Source organism: Orycteropus afer, unplaced genomic scaffold, assembly GCF_000298275.1.
Source record: "Orycteropus afer afer isolate SDZICR_OR568_19922 unplaced genomic scaffold, OryAfe1.0 scaffold00263, whole genome shotgun sequence".
In the NCBI taxonomy this organism is placed as follows: domain Eukaryota; kingdom Metazoa; phylum Chordata; class Mammalia; order Tubulidentata; family Orycteropodidae; genus Orycteropus; species Orycteropus afer.
Window position 1 is genome coordinate 668,440 of NW_006921850.1, and position 22,803 is coordinate 691,242.

Genomic DNA, 22,803 nt, shown 5'->3' on the forward strand with positions numbered 1-22,803 from the left:
GTCCTCCAAGTTTACCCACGTTACACAGTGTTATGCCGATTCTACATTATTCTTTAGGGTTGCATATTATTCCAATATGTGTATGTATCATGATTTGGTTATCCATTCTTCTGTTGATGGGCACCTAGGTTGTTTTCATCTTTTGGCTGGTGTACATAGTGCTGCGATGAACATGGGTGTGTATATATCTGTTCTTATCCTGGATCTCATTTCTTTAGGATGTATACCTAGTAATGGAATGGCTGGGTTAAATGGTATTTCTAATTCCAACTTTTTAAGGAATCACTATACTGCTTTCCACAGTGGTTGTATCATTTTGCAGTCCCATTAGCCATGTATGAGAGTCCCAATCTCTCCACATCCTTGCCAGCATTTGTTATTTTCTGTCTTGTTGAACTTTGCTACTAGTGCCGGGGCAAGATAGTATCTCATTTTTGTTTTAATTTGCATCTCTCTAATAACTAGTGATCGTGAGCATTTCTTCATATGTTTGTTGACCACATGTATATCCTCTTTTGTGACATGTCTATTCATGGCTTCTGCAAACATGGTTATATTTGTGTGTCAACTTGGCTGGGCCTGGTTGATTGGCTGGGAGGCTGGTGGTAGTATTTCCCATGATGAGACTGGCAGTCAACTCCATGATGGGATCTATTCACAAGCAGCTGAGTAGCTGCCTTTGGGATGTGGTCTGCTTCCTGTATATAAGGAGAAGACTTGGGAATGGTCCCTAGCATATGGCATGCTTGGACCCTGCATGTAGCCATGTCATTGCTCAGCAGCCTACTATGCTCTGCCGACCTTGGGGCTTAAAATGGACTTAAGTTAATGGCCTGCCGTGTGGTTTGGTAAAAACGGGACTGTGCCTTTTTCACTTGTCAACCTTGGGGCTTCTCAGCCTCAGCAACCAGCAGCTGTTTGAGTGAATAAACGCCTCTAGCTCCAGTGGGTCGGGAGCAGGAGGCAGAACTGGACCCCAAAGTTGAGGGGCTTTCATCCAGCCCCTAGAGCCTGGCACTTTGAACTTGGACTTAAAGCCTACAAATTGCAAGAATAAACTCCTGTTTTTTAAGGCCATCCCATTTGTGGCATACTCTTGTCAGAGCAGCACTAGGTAACCAGAACATACCTGTTTTTTAAATTGGATTATTTGTCTTTTTGTTGTTGAGGTGTTGGAAATGTCTATAATTTCTAGAGATAAGGCCCTTGTCAGGTATGTCATTGTCAAATTCTGTCATTTCAAATATTGTTTCCCAATCTGTAGGTTCTCTTTTGGAGAAGGGTTTGGAAACACATAAAAATTTAATTTTTAGAAGGTCCCATTCATCTAGTTTCTCTTCTACTGTTTGTGCATTTTGGCTTATGTTTGAAACTCTATTTATGCCATATGGTAGGTCCCCTAACTTTGCCCCTAGTTTTTTCTTGAGGAACATTATAATTTTAGGTTTCACATTTAAGTCTTTGATGCACCTGGAGTTAGTTTTTGTGTATGGTGTGAGGTACAGATCTTGTTTCATTTTTCTGCAAATGGATATCCAGTTTTTCCAGCACCATTTGTTAAACAGACAATCTCTTCCCCATTTAACGGATTTAGACCCTTTGTCAAAGATCAGCTGACCATAGGTCGATGGATCTATATCTGGGATCTCAGTTCTATTCTATTTATGTGTCTGTTTATGTGTCTGTTGTTGTACCAGTACCAGGTAGTTTTGACTACTGTGGCTGCATAGCAGGTTTTAAGATCTGGGAGTGTGAGATCTTCTACTTTCTTCTTCTTCAATAACAAAGTATGTGATTTTGTGTGAAAAAGGAACACATTGTATAGCATAAAAATATTTAAAATTATTGCAGTTGATTATGCAACAATAAAAACAACCACAAAAAAAACAGTGATGAGGTTTGGGACTACAGATTCTAATACTAATTAAACAATACCAATCACATCAAGGGATTAGTTTCCTTGGTTTGGGGGCTTAGGGTCATGCTCTCATGGGACAATCCTGTGTATTGGCATAATATATTGCTTAAAGTTTATGTTCTACCTCGTAGTATAGAGAGTTACGTCTGGGATCTTAAAAGCTTACAAGTGGTCATCTAAAATACATTTACTGATCTTTATTTATCTGAAACAAAAAAGAAAGAAGGAACTCCAAGAATCAGAAAAGGAACTGGTCTAGGACTAATCCTCTACATGAATCACTGCCTCCTCTTCTTTGAGACCAAAGAACTAGATGGTGCCTGGCTATCACACCTGAATGTTCTGATCAGGAACACAGTAAAGTAATCTTGATATAAAGAGAGAAAAATTTGGAACAGAACTTCACATTCTTAGAGAATTCATACTCACTGGATTTGTGGCTGGAGGAATTCCTGAGATTATGGCCCTGGGCTGCTCTTCAAATTGTGAATTTAAACTATCTGCTGAAGTTACCTTTAAACTAAATACCATTTTGAGTATTGCATTTCTATTAAAAAAGAAAAATCTATATAAGACCAAAGGATCAACAGCTATTTTAAAGTATAGATGAGAAGGTTGGTGGTGTATGTGTGTGTATGTGTATGTGTGTGTGTGCTCATGGGCACACAGGAGGATTAAGTAAATGGAAGGGAAACAACTAGAATGAAACAACTAGGACAATGTTGACACAATGCAAAGAATGTAACCATCGCCACTGATCATTATGTCTAGAAACTGTGGAATGGGAATGGGTTTTGCAGTGTATATTTTCATCAAAAATAAAATTAAAAAAAAATTATTGCACCTGAATCCCCCACGTCCTCTCCCTATTCCTGTGGCATTATTGCAGAATTACGAGAAGAAATAGCTAAGGATCTGCCAAGCTACACTCTGACACATGATTCGGTGGTTTTTTGTTTGGCAAAACTGTATTCATCAGCTCTGTTTGTTTCTATGCAACTCTACCACGACAGGTTTAGGTTTTTAGAGATGTTTTGGGGGAAGAATTAATGAATCTAGTTAAGGCTGCTTAAGGGTAGGTGTCTCCCACCCCATAAAAGTACTGAGGAGTTAGTCTTATGTGTGAATGTATTTCTCAACAAACACTTAAAAGAGCACTTACTAGGTACCGGTTAAAATGCTTCCATAGTGGCTATAATGAGCCACCTGGCAACTGAAAATGGGCACTGATTTACCTCTCAGTTAGAGTGAGATGACTTGATAACAGTTTCCACACAACAACTTTTTAATATGCTCAGCATGTATTCCAAATAGAATTATCAAGAAATGACAAGACTTTCTTTCCCACCCACGCTACAGAACTAGATTTGGGCATCTAAAGAATAAGAAAAGAGTAACTATTTGCAATTTTGTTTCAAGAGATATTTATTATGTTCAAGAAATTTGTGGGGGGATAACTGCAAGGAGAGAGAAGGGTAGAGGATGTGTTGGGCCCAGGGGAAACAGGAGAAGTAAATCCACTAGACTGAAAATCTAGGCCCTTGCTTATTAGAGAAAGGGCAATGGTGTCTGCAGGAAGAACAGTAGCAGGCCCCGGGTGGGCGCAGAAGATCTGGAACTCATAGGGTAAGTATGACTAAGGGCTGAATTGCTCCAGAACATTGTAGTATATTCCAGCAGTCTGAGGCTTATATTATGGGTTGACTCATGGCTTGACCTCAAGGCAGAAAGAACTAAGTTTATGAAGCCCTGTTTGAGAGTATGAATTCATATTCTTGGGAAGCTCTTTATTTGTGGGCAAACCAGGACAGAATCATCCTAAAGAAATAAGAACAAAGACTGGGTTCTCTAGTTACATACTGTTTTATAGCAAGCCTTCATAGAAGTTGGTGAGAAACAACCACTATTTTGTTTGCTATCATTCTGCACTTGGCTAGGATTGGCTGGGCGGTTCTTCTGCTGGTTCGCTGTTGCTATTGGTGTGGATGCATTCAACCAATGGGTTGGCTGGAGGCTGGGCCCGGCTAGGATGCTGGGACATCTGGGCCACTAGTCCTCCTCAAGTAACCACAGAGCATTTCCCTTTTCATGTAGCCCCATTCACAAAGTTTTCCATAGCAGGGATATCTGAACTTCTTACACAGCATCACAGAGCTCTCCAGAATGCAAAAGATGCCTGGCTTCTCAAGGCTTACGCCTGGGATTGGTATACTATAACTTCTACCACATTTTATTGGTTAAAACCAACCAGCAGGCCATTCCAGAGCCCAGGGGTGAGAACTGCACAAGGAACCAGTTCACTGGGAGCTACCAAGGTAACTGCACTTGAGAAATGCCATATGTGGGCTGCTGATTTGGACTCATGGGTCTTGTGTTTCACTTCTGACTTCTGGTTGTTGGGCACGTCCTGCCTTATTCTACTTACAGTGTCAGAGAGAACTGAATATGAATAGTTGGACTACTAGTTAGAACTTTCAAGAGCTCAGATAGGTGGAGGACACATTTACCCCTAGCAAACATAATGAGGATGGTGAATAAATGTTAAAGTGTGGGAAGATTTGCAAGACAACAATCATCTGATTGTTGGTCTTACCATATTTTTGTGAGGATACCATAGCACCTGATTCTTCCATGCAACATTTATTGGGAAGTGCCTATACCAGGGTTTCTGCCCAGTACAGGAATTCCATTGTTGTTGTTAATTTCCCACTAGTAGACTAGACTCCACTTAACCGTCACTCTGGTTTGAACCACCAAACTTTGGGTTAGCCGCCCAGTGCTTAACCACCGTGGCACCAGGTTTTCTTGACCAAAGCATAATACTGTCTGAAAGGCGTTGATGCTTCTCCGTGTGGACCAGTCTCCCGCCCCAAGTCTTGTCTTAAAGTTTAAACAAGTGTCAGAGTGGGTCCCCTTGTCTCAACCCGCAGCTCCACTGCCTTGAATTAACACAGTCTGTTTCACCTTCAGCTTTCTTCACCAGGCTGTGAGCCCCTAGAAGGCAGGAGCCGGTCAGAGCGGTCTTCTGGAACACACAAGGTGTACTGTGAGAAGTGCGCCAAAGTGGTCCCATTGGGTATGCGTGGGAGCACCAGGGGAGCTCTGGTGGCCTACTGCCTAAGGCATTTGACGGCTAGCAGTTCAAACTCCCCAGCCACTTTTTGGAACGAAGGCTGGGCAATCTACTTCCACAGTGAGTCGAATCTGACTCCACGGCAGTGGTTTTTATGGGGGGGTCGGAGGGTGGGGAGAAACGTCAAGACACCAACAGCACACCTCCAACCCCATTGGCTACTGACTTCTTTCTGGAGCTCCCCTTCCCTCTTCGGTTCTTATTTTCTGTTGGAGAGAATCGGGGCGCCAACACGAACTCTGTGTTCAAAGAATCCTGGATTGTGCCAGAGAATCGCCCTGCGGGCTTGGAGCTTTGTTTGGCCTCATTCCCCTTCCCTTTCCGACCTCTTTCTGGGCGCTCTCTGCCCATTTTGGCTTTTGGCTTCTCGGCGCTGTATTCTGCACCCTCCTCCCCGGTGTTACCGCCAGGCCCGGCGCGTCCGGCCTCCAGCTCTGTCGCTTTAAGCCAGTCCCCGCCACCGCGCCCCTCCCTCACCGCTGCTCGCGCGCGGCAGCCTCTCGCCACCTCTCCTTCTCCTCCTCCTACTCCTCTCCTCCTCCGGCTCCTCCTCGCCGCCTCTACCGGCCCCGCTGCCCGCTCCGCTCCTAGCAGCCTCGCCGGACCCACAGCCATGGCCGACATCAAGACGGGCATCTTCGCCAAAAACGTCCAAAAGCGACTCAACCGAGCGCAGGAAAAGGTCAGAGGAAGGCGACGGTCGGCAAGGGCAGGTGGCAGGAGGGCGCGGGCGCGGCTGGCGAGGGCAGCGCCTGCTGGAGAGAGCGCAGGAGGCTGGGCCGGCTGCAGCGATGCGATGCGGGGGTCTCGGGGTACCGCGCGTCGTGGGGCCAGGGGGCTGAGGTCGGGGGCGGGGACACCCTGCCCTCGGCCCGCGGCGACTGCAGCAGAGGCTGCACCGGGTTGGTGCGGGGGCCGGGAGGCGAGAGCGCGCGGCCAAGGACCTGCAGACCCTATCTCGAGATGCTGAATCTGCCCGAATCTTCCCGGCCCGCTTTGCGCCCGTGCGGCGTTCTTGACTCCCAGGAGGCGGCCAGGGCGTCGCTGCGAGCCCTACTCTTCTGGGGCTCTGCGCTGGCTAGAGCAGTTTCAGGTGCAGCCAATCGCCCCGCAGCCCCAGGCGCCGGCACCCGCGTCCCAGCTAGCCCGCAGGCAGATTTCAGGGACACGGCTCGCAGATTCTGGAGAGAAATTGCGGCAATAGTCCTTCCTCCGGGAGAATTCATGGGCACTTCAGTGCAGCAGAAACGCGCGATTTAGCACAGAAGATCCAAGATTATCAGTTTGGACCAATAGGGCTGGATCGCGAAAAACCAGCGGCTTTATACAATGTTGTGGAGTGAATCGTGGAGTTCAAAACAGAGATCTGGATACACACATATTGTGTGTGTGGCTGTGTATGTGTGTCCCTTTTGACGCCATTGCCCTTCTCTGGAAGGTCAAAAATAAGTATGACCTGAACTCAACAGTTTTCCTCTGTGAAAAGAGGAATATTTTGTTGCTTGACAAAAATCCATATCGCATACGTTGTGTCCCAGGCTTTTTTTGCAAGCCACTGTGTAAATTACCCACAGTAATGTATTTTTCTTGCTCAGAAACGGGCGTAGATTAAACCCAGATCTATACCCCAAACAAGTGAAGAGATATAGTACCAGGCACTGAGCTTGCCTGGTTTACCTGATGACTGCTTGCATCTGCTAGCACTGAGGTCTTCCTTTGTATCTTGAGCCAAGGACATTTATATTGCAGTTTGAGCACTGTACTTGAAAATGAACACCAGCTAATGAGCCCCATGATTTGTATCAATTGAACTGTGTTCTCTTACACGTGGCAGTATTTTCCATTCCTGGGATACTGGATGTTTAGCATTTTACTGAACGTCAAACTTGGCGATTTGTTCACTATGCCAGTGAATTTTCTTCATCAGGCCCTGGCTCAGACTCCCCCCAGTTCAGACCCCCACGGAGCTAAGTTGAAAGGGGCATTCATCCCTTTGCTGTGTCCTGAAGGCCCAGAGGCTGGGTGACTGTCACTAACCCTTCCTTCCACACATGTACACTCTCAGTGCAGTAAGAGGATTGCATTTCTTTTAATATCTACCCAAGCTCTTGAACTAAGGTGATCCTCCTCCCTCTGCAGCTTGAATTAGCAATGTTTCCTGCTCCCTTCCTGGTTACTTGTACAAAAAGTAGCCAGGAATCTGCTGGCCTTGGTGTCAGGGCCAGGTTTTCTCATCATTTTTTAATACTTCATTTTATCCGGTTGTAGTTATTTTCTTTTCCAAGTCTGTTAACAAATAAGTACTTGAATCTCTTGTCTGAAGCTTTTCATTGAATCCACTTTCCATCTGTGAAGGAATTTAGTGATATGTTCTACATTTTCATATATTAAATCATTTCTTAATCTAGGTCACCAGCTGTTAATATGCCCAAAATAAATGAAAAGAAAATGTAATCTCGCAGAGCATGCAAGAGCCCATGAATTGACCAAAACTACTTTTTTTTTTTTTTTTTTAGAAAATTATTATTGTTAAGAAGAAGTGTGTATTGTGACTGTAATTGTGGATGAGTGGCCCTTCTTCCATGGGAGTGGAGGTCTCAGGAAACTTAGGCAGGGCTTCAAGCTTGTCATTTTCTTTCTTGGGGAAAGTTGCTGATGAATAGGGCCTGTTGTACCTAGTTTAGAGTATCAAGACGCCAAGAGGCTGAGAGTATGGGTCCTGCCCCTGGATAAGTTCTGTTTCCTTTCTGGCCCTGTGTGGCATCAGATATGCTTGGCACAAAGGGAAAGGAGCATTTGGGGATCTGGATAAAGCAGCCCAGCCAAGCTCAAATGGAAGCATTTCATGGATGTTCAGTGTGTTGCTGTTGGAGGCTTCATGAGGCATCTCCCCCATTGGTTCCCGCTCTGCATCTTTAGTCTCTTCTTTCCCAATGCACAGACACACCATTTCAGTAATTGTACACCACACATACATGTTCCTGAGACCCTCTTCTTGCTTTTACAAACAAATCTTCTCAAAAGACAGTCTCTGTCTTTATTTTCTTATCGTCTGGGATCCATTTAATAGCCTGCATACATTTTGGCTTCAAATGTGTGTCTGGAGTTCTTAACAGGCAATTTAGGGCTATTTAAGGACCCTGATAGCACAGTGGTTAAAGTGCTCATCTGCAAACCGAAAGGAGGTTGGTGGTTCGAACCCACCAGCTGCTCTGTGGGAGAAAGATGTCCACTGTATGGGAGAAGGATGTGGCAGTTTGGTTCCTTAAAGATTTACAGCCTTGGAAATCTTATGGGGCAGTTCTACTCTATCTTACAGGGTTACTATGAGTTGAAATAGACTTGACAGCAGTGGGTTTGGTTTGGTATGGCTTTTTATGAATTCAATATATATATTTTTTCTTATTAAAAAACAGTTAAGGTTCATTGAAGAAAGAATGAAATATACATATAAACAAAGAAACAAAACATCCAACAAATTAGGAAACTGATGATTCTACCAGCCAGAAGTTTCACTCTCATTTGATGTATATCCTATTAGCTATTTTTCCATGTGTATGTGTATATATTATGCAACCCAAATAGGCTCATACTACAGATATGGTTTTATAACCTTCCTCTTTGAATTAGTAATCATAACTATCCTTCCAAATTAATACATGTAGGTATTTCCCGTCGACATTTTAAATGACTGAACAGTATTGAATGTATGGATTTAATGAATGTCTGGGTTTTTGGACACTCAGTTTCCAGTGTTTCTGTATATAAACACAAGTAGTGACAAACCTCATAGGGAAAATGTTTACATACATATACCCTCAATTCTCTCCTTAGATAAATTCCTAGAAGAATTATTGTGTCAAAGGTGTGTTCATTTTTCTTAGAGCTAAATTGCCTTTCAGAAATGTTGCACCAATTTACCTTCTCACCAGCAGTCCATGAGTCATTTGCAGACACTGGATTTTAAACTAAAAATAACCTTCAGTGTTGTGATTGGATAAATTAATTCCTAATTTATTTCATTCATTTTATTTTTAAATATTGAACATTTTATGTTCTGATTTTTAAGATTTGTAAAATTTGTGAATTATGTGTGTATATTTCTGCCTGTTGACTTTTAAGTTGTTTTGCTATTTTTTTCTGATATACAGAATTGTTATGTTTATGTTGTGCTTATGTTTTATTATATTGATTGGCTTTATATGGTTTCTATTTTGGGTGGTTGAATTAGTCAGGATCCTACCACTTGAAAGTGTCAGAAAATGCAACTCCGACTAGCTTAAGGAAAAAAGGAAATTTAATTGATGCTAATAAGAATTCACTCGGAAGGAAGGTTGGGCAATCCTACTTCCGTAGTGATACTGCCTCGGAAACCCAAGGAGGGGTCGCTATGAGTCGGACCGACTCGACGGCACATAACAACAACAACAACAACAATAAGAATCCAAGGAGGGGTTGCTATGAGTCAGGGCTGACTTGACGGCACATAACAACAACAACAACAATAAGAATCCAAAAACTCACTCCATAGAGTCGATTCTGACTTGTAACAACCTTATAGGATAAAGTAGAACTGCCCCATAGGGTTCCCAAGGCTGCAAATCTTTAGGGAAGCAGACTGCCTCATCCTTCTCCCGTGGGGTGGCCACTGACCTTTTGGTTAGCAGCCCAATGCTTAACCATAGCACCACCAGAGCTCCTACTAATAAGAATAGCTAACGCTTATTTATTAGTCTTTGAACATATAAATAAATGTGAATGAGCTTTAAATATAAATTTATGTTTAGATACATACATATATTATACATAAAAAAACCCAAACTCAGTGCTGTCGAGTTGATCCCGAGTCATAGCAACCCCTCCTTGGGTTTCAGAGGCAGTATCACTATGGAAGTAGATTGCCCAATCTTCCTTCCAAGGAGTGGCTGGTGGGTTTGAACCACCAGCCTTCTGGTTAGCAGTCAAATGCCTTAGGAACTACACCACCAGAGCTCCTGTATCTGCTGTTGTTGTTATGTGCCATCAAGTTGGACCTGATTCATAGTGATCCCTCCTTGGGTTTCTGAGGCAGTGTCACTATGAAAGTAGATTGTCCATCCTTCCTTCCTAGAAGTGGCTGGTGTATTTGAACCACCAGCCTGGTTAGCAGTCAAGTGCCTTAGGTACTATACTACCAGAGCTCCTGAGCTCCTGTATTATACATAATTATATTAGACATAAATATATGTATTTTTAATGTACATATGTAGTATATGTATATATGTTACATATTACATGATATTTGGAAAAAAGGTTGGGCAATCTACTTCCGTAGTGATACAGCCTTGGAAACCCAAGGAGGGATCGCTAGAGTCGGGTCCAACTCAATGGCAAATAACAACAATAACAACATTACATGATATATGTAATATGCAAATATCTGAATGTTTATTATATATATAAAGTCATTTGATCCTATTATTATTATCCTATAGTAGATATTATTATTATTCCCATTTTATAGATGAAGAGGAGGGTAAGTGACAAGCCCAAGATCATACATTTAGTAAGTGGTAAAGCCAGAGATTTAACTCAAGCAATCCATTGCTTCCCCATCACATTATACTGCCTTCCATAACTCTGAAGAGGGCAGGGTAGACACACTCAGGTCTGCATGGTACGAGGGCTCAACCTTAGATACCAGGGCTTAGTTGCCCTCTCTCTATCGCTCATCGGCTATCCTTTCTTTCAGGCCCATTCTTAGACAAGTTCTTCTCTCTTGGTTGGAAGATGGCTGCAGCAACTCCAGGCCTATGTTTTTTTTCTGAGTAGCTTTAGCAGAAAGAGCATGTCTTTCTTCAAAATTTTGACAGAACTTCTTGATATAAGTCTCATTGGCCCAAAATGGCCTTGGGCCTATCCCTGGAGGAGAACACTTCATGGTCAATGACCAAGACCATGTGCTTGGATTGGGCCTGAGTCACAAGCCATTGCAGAAGCTGGGGATGGAGCAATTCTCCTTGAACCATATGGTCTGATAGTAGAGGAGGAAGGAAAATAAGAGCACAGAAGAGGGAACTAATACTGGGCTGACAAAATAATAGATGTCTACTGAGGAATGCTTTAAACCCCCATTTAGTGTTTATATAAATAATTACATATGCAATACTTCAAACTTAAAACTTGTTAAATGTTTTTATAATTTTTTAAATATGCCAGCTGTTTCTTGATATATCCTTTTATGTTTGGTGAAGATAGTTAAAGGTTTAGTTCTCTCACACTCACCCTTCTACTTCCCCTTCCCCCAGTCATCCATTATGGCAAATAATTGTTGATGGCTGTGGATTACATTTTTAAAATTGAAGTGTAATTTTTATTGAATAATATGTAGAAATCTTAAGTTTTCAGCCTGGTGATTTTTTATGTATGTGGATATCTGCATGGCTACAACTCACGTCAAGTTATATAGAACATTTCTACCATCAAAGATGTCCTTCATCTGAGATATTATCCCTCATGCCTATAATTTATTTATTTTTTTATGCTCTCGCTTTTTTAATTCTTTGTAGTCATTTCCCCAATGAGCACCTTTTTGTGTGCTTAATAGTAATTTGGATATTTTCTTTTGTGAAGTGTCTGTTATAGTCTGTTGTCTATATTACTTATTTGAGTTGTTTATCTCTTATTTATTTATAGAAATTCTTTACATATACCAGATATGTCCCCTTTATTAGATACATATGTTGTGAATATTTTATCTCAGACACCCTTTTTATTTTCTTAGTTTTTTGAGGATTTTCTTGTATTTTCTGAGGATTCAGTTTTTCATACTGCTTTTTGTTTTCCCTGGAGCTAACACTTTCCTTGTTTTTTCATTTGCTTATTGTTTTATGAACTATTTAGTATGTTTCTTCTTGCCTCCTCAGATATGTCAGATGCTTATCAATATTATTATCAATTGTCCAAACATATCAAATAATGTGATTGTTCTCTTTTCTCCCCCTAGAGTTCTTCATTTTTGGAACTTCTGCCCTTTTTCTGTAAACTGGGCTGATTATTTTCTAGGCTTGCTGAACATCTTTCATCCTGAGTCTTCCCTTGCCAGTGATGGAGTAAGGGAAGGGACTTGAAAGTTCTACTATTCTTTATTTGCAGGATTTCAAACAACCGCCTGTTCTCAATGTTTTTGCTTCATTCCCACCTTCTGTAGTACATGGTGAAACCAGGTCCTAAGCCTGAGTGTGTTGTATGTGAGAATTGGCTGCTTTTCCATTGGTTGCCCTGTCCAGGCATTTTTTTTTTTTTTCAAATAGTTTCCTCTATTCTGATGAGGAGCTCTGGTTGCTCTGTGGTTAAAACATTGGGCTACAAACCAGAAGGTCAGTAGTTGGAAGCCATTAGCCACTCCATGGGAGAAAGACAAGGCAGTCTGCATCTGTAAAAATTTACAGCCTTGGAAACCCTATGGGGCAGTTCTGTTCTGTCTTCTAAAATCACTATGAGTCACAGTTGACTCAAAGGCAGTGAGTTTAGTTTGGTTTTGCTGTTCTGCTGAGTTATTTCCATTCTTCCATCCTTTTTCTCAGCTTCTATAAGATGTATTGACTTCTCTCATCTACTAATGATGCCTCTCCTATTTTTGTCTTTGTGTATTCATACCTTTTTTATCCCTTTACTGTCATTTTGGAGGGTTTGGGAGAAAATGGTAATAAACACATACTGCCAGTCTGTTTAGCCAGAAGCCGTTTTACTTAAATATTTAGTATATCAGGTGGTTTTTTTTTTTTTTTTTTTGCCTATATTCTTGTATTTATGAAATTTAGTGGCATTACTTGGTCTTAACTGTCTTTGATCCCTATGCAATATTTAAAACAGATAAGCACTCCATTTAAACATTTTTTAACATGACCGTTTTGAGCAGAATATCCTGTAGTATGTAATAATATTAACTGTTTTAAGCATCACTTTTTTAAAAAAATACAAGGTAAACTATTTAAATTCTAAAGTTTTGCCCAATTTGTTATTCTTTATGCCAATTTATTTGTCTCGAGGGATTGTCTGAGGTGTATTTTTTTGTGTGTGCATTATGCATTCTCAACTAAATTGGAGATGCTTAAGGACAGGGATTGAATGCTTTGTGACTTGTATTGTGTTCAGTGACTATGCATTGGTTTGACTTCTTGTGTTTCTGTTTGTTTACGTTCCACCCCTGTAAACACACTGTCAGAAAGAATGCTTCCACATTATTGTTTCTGTGACTTCCTGTGAAAATATCATCAGGGTTTCACTGTGTAGTACTGTCATTTTGTGAAGGTAGACATAAAATATAGTTATTTTTATGGAATCTGTACATGGTAGGAACTCTATAAATATTAGGATGAGTTGTATGAATTTGTCATTTTTGTAGGTCAGAACAGTCAAATGCTGGCAGAGTTATGTTCAGCCCAATATTGATTGAGTAATACGGTAAGTGAAACGAAGTGTCCTTCCAGAAGCCCAGTTATATAACATTTGGTTTTGTTGAATTGTTCCTTGCCTTGCTAATGCCATCATTAGGTTTGCTCTCATTCGGGGAGAAATGTGGGTGGGTGGGGGTATTTGTGTATAAACAGAATGGAAGAAAAAAGAACCTGCTCTTTGCAGGAGATTTTTTCCTGTGGGACCCAGGTGCTTACTTTGTAAAAGAGGTAGTGTGTATGACCATGTTTATCTGAGGATACATCGAGGATTGCGTGTCTGATGTATGTCCAGGTTTCCTCTGTTAAGATCATCTGAAGGCTTTCTAGCTTCTGTGTTGTACAAAGCATATACTTTCTCCTCTATTAACAGCATCTTCCCTGGTTGTATTAAAAGCTGTCAAACTTAAAAACTAATAATTATGGGTACACCCTTGATGGAGTTTCCTACTTTAATTTTTTTTTTATTATACACAAATGTACATATTTATCATCATTCTTTCTCTAGGATTGGTTACAACTAGGAAATCAGAGCTGTAGGAACTCAGACTTCAACATTAGTAAAAGTTACCATTTTTACAACACAGGAACATGAAAAAAAAGGATAATTCTAGGCACAGCATGTGCTGATTTGAAAATCTTGGGCTAAAAGTCATTGACCTCTTTAGGGACAGGAGACTCCCTGGGGCTTTTGAACTTACCAGAAGAAACAAGGACCTCAGGGAGAAGTAAGAGATTCTCAGGGTACATTGGGTGGCATGTAGAAATCATTAAAGTTGAATATTGAAAGCAGTGGGACCTTATTTTGTTCCTCATGTAGGATAAAGTGGGCCATATTGTTTATACAAGTGTTTAAAACATTTTAAGTTGTTTTTATCCATGACATGCAGCTTTTAAAATATGACTTATGGATCTCTCTCTCTCTCTCTCTCTCACACACACACACGCATATGCACACACACAGTTTTACACAGCTTTATCCTCCCCAAGATTTGTTTATGGTGCTAGGGTCCCTAAGTTAGGAAAGATTTTAGTTAGCATCAGCACATGTTGTAGCTTGAATTGTCCATTCTATTCTACTCTACTCCACTCCATTCTACCCCATCCTGTTTTTAAGAATATGTTCATTGATTGGGACATACTAAATTGTTGTCAAGACAGCAATTTGAAACACAAAACAACCAAAAACAGAGAAAAAAGGTGTTCAGAGGATGTCTCCCATCCTTTCCGGTAAATCAGCTTTCTTCTGGCTGACTTCAGTCCATCCAAGGATGTGGGGGGTGTGTGTGTGTGTGTGGGTGTGTGCACACACGTGCATGAGCATTCATTCATATCCAAACCAAGCATATCCAAACTCACTTGGCTCCAAGTATATCAAAAATTTCTGAAAATATCTAACAAAATTTCCACAAAATTAAATTTCAAACAAATTATTGTGGAACACTTTAGGAAGGGGTTAGTACAGAGGAAGGAGGCCTGGTAGTGCAGTTGTTAAGAGCTCAGCTGCTAACCAAAAAATTAGCTGTTTGAACTCACCAGCTGCTCCATTGAGATAAAGATGAAGCAGTCTTCTTCCTTAAAAATTACAGCCTTGGGAACCCTATGGGGCAGTTCTACTCTGTCCTATAGGGTTGTTATGAGTTGGAATTGAGTCCACAGCAATGGGTTTGAGTAGAGAAGGAAAAAAAAATTAAATAATATGTTCCAACTTTTTAAAGTCTAGAGATTCCTATCTTACTTTTCAAAAACATTTTTCTAGCAGTGTACACCAGGAGCCACTTGACTGGACCTCTAAAGGAAATAAATGGGCCGGTGAGGTCTTGTGAAGTGAATAATAGATGTAAAGATCCCTTGTGTTGCATGTAGTATTTTCCAGACATTCTCAGTAATAGTTAACATTTACATATTAAAGTGCCTATCATTACAGAGTTCAAGGAGTTTACCCATGAAAGAATGTAAGACCATATATATATATATACAGCAATAGGTAAAATTAAAGTGATAGTAATCATGATGTCCAAGACATGTCCATGGGATGACTTTCCACATGGAAATACTGAATCTTCACTCTTACTGATTTAAAATCTAAATTTAAACCATCTGTTGGCTATCAATATACTTCCTAAACACATATTGAGTGAATCCCTTATTAGGAATGATGTTTGAGAAACTCATGGATAAGATCTTAGTTTTGAAATATTTGCTGTGTCACAGCCTTTACTATTAGTGATTACTCCAAAGCTACTTAAAACAGATATGGGAAAATCAGATAGCAACCATTCTGGTAATTTCCATATAAATCTTATGTTATTATTTAGTTGAAAGCTTAGTTCAATTTTGCTAGTGAGAAGAAAATGAATATTTATGTATATGTGTATATATATGTATACATATGTGTATGTGTGTGTATATGTTGTTGTTGTTAGCTACTGGTGAGTTGGCTCCAACTCATAGTGATCCTGTGTACAACAGAACGAAACACTGCCCAGTCCTGTGCCATTCTCACAATCTTTGTTATACTTGAGCCCATTGTTGCAGCCACTGTGTCAATCCATCTTATTGAGTGTCTTCACCTTTTTCACTGATCCTCTACTTTATTTTACCAAGCCTGATAACCTTCTCCAGGGAATGGTCCCTTCTGACAACATGACCAAAGTAGGTGAGACAAAGTCTGGTCATTCTTGCTTCCAGGAAGCTTTCTGGCTGCACTTCTTAAGGACAGATTTGTACGTTCTTCTGGCAGTCCATGGTAATTTCCATATTCTTTGCCAACACCATAATTCAAAGACATCAACTCTTGAGTCTTCATTATTCATTGTCCAACTTTCACATGCATATGAGGCGATGGAAAATACTATGGCTTGGGTCAGGTGCACCTTAGTCTTCAAAGTGACATCTTTGTTTCTTAATCCTTTAAAGAGGTCTTTTGCACCAAATTTGCCCAGTGCACTACAATGTCTGGTTTCTTGACTTCTGCTTCCATGGGTGTTGATTGTGGATTCAAGTGAAATGAACTCATTAACAAGTTCAATCTTTTTTGCATTTATTGTGATATTGCTTATTGGTCCAGTTTTGAAGATTTTTGTTTTCTTTATGTTGAGGTATAATTCATACTGAAGGTTGTAGTCTTTGATTTTCATCATTAGGTGCTTCAAATAATCTTCACTTTCAGCATGCAAGGCTGTATCATTTTCATATCGCAGACTGTTAATTATTCTTCTAATCCTGATGACAGATTCATCTTCATATAGTCCAGTTTCTTGAATTATTTGCCCAACGTACAGATTGAATAAGTATGGTGAAAGGATACAACCCTGATACACACCCTTCCTGATTTAAAGCCATTCAGTGTCCCCTGGTTCTGTTTGAATGACATCCTCTTGGTCAATGGTCCTCATGAACACAATTAAGGGTTTTGGAATTCCCATTATTTGCAGTGTTATCCATAATTTGTTACGATCCACACAGTCAAATTCTTTTGCATGATCAGCAAAAGACAGGTAAACATCTTTCTGGTATCTGTTTTCAACCAAGATCTATCTGACATCAGCAATGATGTCTCACGTTCCATGTCCAGTATGTATGTGTGTCTGCATATATATATATATATACACACACACACACACACACAAACATATACACAGAAACATATATTCTATCTTAAAGTGCCTGTAAAGATTTAATAAAATGCAAATGGGCCCATGCATAAATGTGCTTTTACCTGGTGATAACTTTCATGGCACATACCATTTGTTGAATAAAATATGCTAAATTTATATACTCTGATGGTTATTTATTATGAAATCAATCTGGAAGAATTCATTCTTCATGTAGGAATCATTTATTAAGAATCTAATATGTGCAATACACTTGCTAGATATTTCAAATAAAGCAGAAAACAAACCAATCCTGGTTGAGCCCACAGACCCAGAGGAGTTGGTGGAGAGATAAACCTTTACACACACTACTGTTGTTGTTGTTATGTGCCATCGAGTTGGGCCCGACTCATAGAGACCCCTTCTTGGGTTTCCGAGGTGGTATCACTACAGAAGTAGATTGCCCAACCTTCCTTCCAAGGAATGGCCGGTGGGTTTGAACCACCAGGCTTCTGGTTAACAGTCAGGTGCCTTAGGCACTATGCTGCCAGAGTTCATTGTTATTAATTAAAAAGTGGTAATTAAAGTGCTATGGGAAAAATACAGTCTATTATATAACAGGTAACTTAGAGTGAGAGGCTTAGACATATCTACCTAAAGAAGGGAGATTTTAAGCTATGGTCCTAAGGATGAGTTTTAGCCATCTTGGCTGTAGGGGTGGGGTCAAGGTGAGGTGATAATAAGAGTTGGTAAGCATTTCATGCATTAGACTCCTTGTCCTTATTCACTGGGTGTAAATAAGAGCTATAGAACACAACCACTAGAACTGACTACTAACATTGGCCTCTGATCTGTTCTACCATTTAGATATCTAACTAGGCAGAGTGAACCTTAACTGAGATGCCCCTATTTCAAAATTCCTTATTTTGTGTGATCAGATTTTTACCTTCATATGTGAAAGAGCCCTACTGAAGCACCATTGCCCCTTAACACAGAGCCAGGGCACTGGTTCAGAACTGACTTGCCCTTGGAATTATCAGCCATACAAAGAGCCCTTTGTTCAATTGCAGTAAACTCCAATCTAGCCTGCTTTCATAGATTTGTTGAGAGTAGGGTCTTTTAACATAAGCCAACAGAAATTCAAAATAAAAGTGAAAGCCCTTTTACAATTCTTAAATGTCACGTACCTAGAAAGGTTATTTTCTGTTTAAATGGGACCATGCATAATTCCTAATATGTGATTAAAGTGTGTGTATGTGTGTTGTGTGTATCATATAGAAAAAAAATGGTTAAGATTGCCATCAACTTGACTTACTTATGTTGTAGGCACTGAAGTGATTATTTTGTAGGCAGTGGTTTTGGATTTAGGAATAATCAGCTTGCGATGATTTGCTGCTTGGAAAAAAAGAAGTAAATTTGGAGGAATATCCTCTGTAGGGGAAAATCTCTTCTAAGTAATAATAGTTATGAGCAGTTAAATGATATAAATCATTCAGGCCTTGAAAGGATTTCCCAATTTGTGGTAGCATGGCCTAGGAAGTTGTGATACTTTTCACGTTGTTGTTGTTTTTCGGTGCCATTGAGTTGGTTCCAACTCACAGTGACCCTATATACAAGAGAAGGAAACACTGTCCAGTCCTGATTCATACTCACAATATTGACTATGATTGAGACCTCTATTGCACTCACTAATCCTGTCTATCTTATTGAGGGTCTTTGTCTTTTTCATTCATGCTCTGCTTTAGCAAGCATGATATCCTTTTCCAGGGAATGGTCCTTCCTGAGAACATGTCCAAAGTATGTGAGATGAAGTCTGGCCATCTTCACTTCTAAGGAGCATTCTGGCTGAACTTCTTCCAAGACAGATTAGTTCATTCTTCTGGCAGTCCATGGTGTAGTCAGCATTCTTCAACAACACCATAATTCATGTGCATCAATTCTTGTTTGGTCCTCCTTACTCATTCCCCACCTTTTACATGCATATGAGGTGATTGAAAATGCCTTGGCTTCTCCTTCTGACTCCAGAATGTAGGGGAGAAGCATGAGGAAAAGCAGGAGGTAAGGAACAGACAGATTTCTACTAATGCAAGAAGGTGGTGGGAACAATCTGTGAAGATGTTGAGGCTGGGAGTTTTTCCTACACATGGATGTAGGTTTCAGAGGACACAGATGAAAGTATGTGAAGGAAGCTTTTATCTGGAGGAAGATACAGGAAAGGAATAGTCATAAGTAATGTGATGTTGAGAGCAATCAAAAGAAAGAAAAAAGTTGCCAGCAGAGTTTTGTATGGATGCCAATGTTTCGCCAAATATACATGGAAGCCTAGCAGGGCTATACAAGAACCTGAGAGAATAAGTAATTCGTTTCAATGATACATCCTTATCAGTCTGTGACAGTGGTTATGCTCATGTTTATGACATAAAAAAGTAGAATTAAGCATCTCAAAAAACTCACTGCTGTTGAGTCGGATCCAACTCATAGAGACTCTTCCTTGGGTTTCAGAGACCTCTCCTTGGGTTTCTGAGGCAGTATCACTATGGAATTAGATTGCCCAGTTTTCCTTCTGAGGAGTGGCTGGTGAGTTTGAACCATTAGCCTTCTGGTTAGCAGTCAAATGCCTTAAGCTCCCTAGCTTGGTAAATCTGGCTAGTTGGGAAGGCAAGCTGTAGCCTAAGTTAAGGGAATGATTTATTTAGGCTGGGTGAATAGGTAAAACTGGACAGTTCACTCACAGATGAATCTGACCATTTCCAAATATCCATTTGAGTTTGGAATGCATCAGTATTGTTGAGATTTCAAAAGCTTTTCCTCTAGTCCTAGGTGTTGGCCTTAGTGGAAAAAAAAAAAAAAAAATACCTTGGCTTGGATCAGGCACACCTTAGTCTTCAAAGTGACATCTTTGATCTTTAACACTCTAAAGAGGTCTTTGCAGCAGATTTTCTCAGTGCAATACGTCGTTTGATTTCTCGACTTCAGCTTCCATGGGCATTGATTGTGGATCCAAGTAAAATGAAATCCTTGACAACTTTAATCTCAAGCAAGGTTGTGTCATCTGCATATCGTAAGTTGTTAATGAGTCTTCCTCCAATCCTGATGCTGCATTCTTCTTCATATAGTCCAGTTTCTTGGATTATTTGCTCAGCATACAGATTGAATAAGTATGGTGAAAGGATACAACTCTCTTACTCATACCATTCCTGATTTTAAACCATTCATTATTCCCTTGCTCTGCTTGAACCTGGCTTCTTGAACTATAGGTTCCTCATGAGCACAATTAAGTGTTCTGGAATTCCCATCCTTCTCAATGTTATCCTTAATTTCTTAATGATCCACCCAATCGCATGCTTTTGCATTGTCAATAAAACACAGGTAAACATCTTTCTGGTATTCTCTGCTTTCAACTGAGATCCATCTGACCTCAGCAATGACATCCCTCATTTCACATCCCCTTCTGAAACCAGCTTGAATTTCTGGCAGTTCCCCCATTGATATACTGCGTGTGATATTAATGATATTTTTTGATAATTTCCTAATTCTGTTGGATCACCTGACTGAAGCCATGGTATTTCCAATAGTGTCATATGCATATGAAAGTTGGGCAATGAATAAAGAAGAGCAAAGAAAAATTCATGCATTTGAATTATAGTGTTAGCAAAGAATATTGAGTATACCATGGACTGCCGGAAGACTGAACAAATCTGTCTTGGAAGAAATACAGCTGGAATGCTCCTTAGCAACAAGAAGGAGAATGGTCAGACTTCATCTCATATACTTTGGTCATATTGTCAGAAGAGATCATTGCCTGGAGAAGCATATAAGTTTGGTGAAGTAGAGAGTCAGTGAAAAAGGGGAAGACTCTCAACGAGATGGATTGACACAATGGCTGCAATGATGGGCTCAACCATAGCAATGATTGTGATGATGGCATAGGACTGGGCAGTGATTTATTCTGTTGTCCATAGGGTTGCTATGAGTTTGAACCTACTTGATGGCACCTAACAACAACAGCAAGACAAACATGTGACTAATGACATTAGATACAAAATCTACCTAACAAATTCAACTTAAAGATTGACTTAGGAATGGAAGTCCTTCATAATCCAAGGACTGCCTGTTCATAATATGGTGTTCACACAATGTCCAAATCACCTAACATCTTATTTAACAAAACATATTATGGATATTAAATGACACATGACTGTAATATAATGAATTACTTAATCTTTAGATTTATTATAAATAAATGTATGCTTCTGTTACACTATTTGCATCATTGGGAAACATTTTCAGATACTTCATAAATAGCTTTAGGGTCCCCTGGTTGTAAGCTATTAGTATTTAGAGTTTAAAAGAACTTCCAAATTCTTCTCATGTCTGCTTCAAAGATTTGAGTGCTCACTATGATCACACATCATCACGGGGAGTTTGTGATTGTCTGAGAAAGCATTAATTTATAGCTTTTGGAGCCAGTGGTCTTCGTTTAAATTAGCAGCTCTGGTAGCATAGTGCCTAAGGCACTTGACTGCTAACCAGAAGGCTGGCGGTTCAAACCCACTAGCCACTCCTTGGAAGGAAGATGGGGCATTCTACTTCCCTAGTGATACTGCCTCGGAAACCCAAGGAGGGGTTGCTATGAGTTGATTCCAACTCGACAGCACATAACAACAACAACAGCAAAGTGGGTTCAACAAATATGTCATAAGGATTATATAAATTCCTTGAAAATACATTCACCATTTTATGTTTTTTTTCCTGGGTCCCCATAGCTTTTATCAGATTCTCGGAAAGGTCTGTGGCCCTAAAAGCTTAAAGACCAATGGGTTTAAAGAATTGAGGCAATTACTGAAAACATTCCATAGAACTCCGTAAAGAGGAGGAGGCAGAATAAAGTCATTGGTGTCGACATTAGAACTTCTGTCATTCTGGTTTTGGTCATGGTTCTTACCTCTTAAAAACTCAGATTAGTCCCTGTGATTTGGCCTAGTCATTATGATTGTTTCAATATGAACATGTGGCACTTGCTGTCTACCACTGCAAGTTCCACACAACTTATATTTAAGTGGATGGTTTCAATCTGTTATTTAAGGGATAATAAAATCTTTTAAGTTGATTTGGGTCTCAAGTTACTGTTGCCTATCTTTTTCCAGTTCTCTATCCCATAGTAACAGGAGCTCTGGTAGCATCGTGCCTAAGGCACTTAACTGCTAACCGGAAGGTTGGCGGTTCAAACCCATCAGCCACTCCTTGGAAGGAAAGTTGGCAATCTACTTCCATAGTGATACTGCCTCAGAAACCCAAGGAAGTGTTGGTATGAGTTGGGTCTGACTCGAAGGCACATAACAACAGCAACAACAATAACAACAATCCCATAGTAACTAGAGATCTTTCTGTAGAGGTGGCCCAGGTAAATGAAGAGAAAATCTTCTATCACAGGTGACCAATAAGAAGTCTACATTTCTCTCCAGAATATACTAGATGAGATTATATAGTTTACTACTTTGGTGAGTAGCGACTGGGATCTTAAAAGCTTACAAGAGGCCATCTAGATGCCACAAAGATTATCTCCTCGTCCAGAGCAAAGAAGAATGAAGAAAACCAAAGATGCATGGAAACAGTTAGTCCAAGTGATTGATACACCATGCTATCCTCAGCGTATATGACAGTGAGACCAGAAGAACTAGATGGTGTCTGGCTACCACTGTCAACCACTCAGAGGGGGAT

General features: G+C 40.3%; 1 protein-coding gene across 1 annotated transcript in view; it reads left to right on the top strand.

Moving 5' to 3' along the window:
- The first annotated feature begins 5,664 nt into the window (after positions 1-5,664).
- AMPH (amphiphysin) overlaps positions 5,665-22,803 on the top strand; it is a 390,964-nt gene continuing 373,825 nt past the window's right edge. The window contains exon 1 of the mRNA XM_007950088.1: positions 5,665-5,733. Coding sequence (XP_007948279.1) covers positions 5,665-5,733 — 69 coding nt within the window. The remainder of the gene's footprint in view (positions 5,734-22,803) is intronic.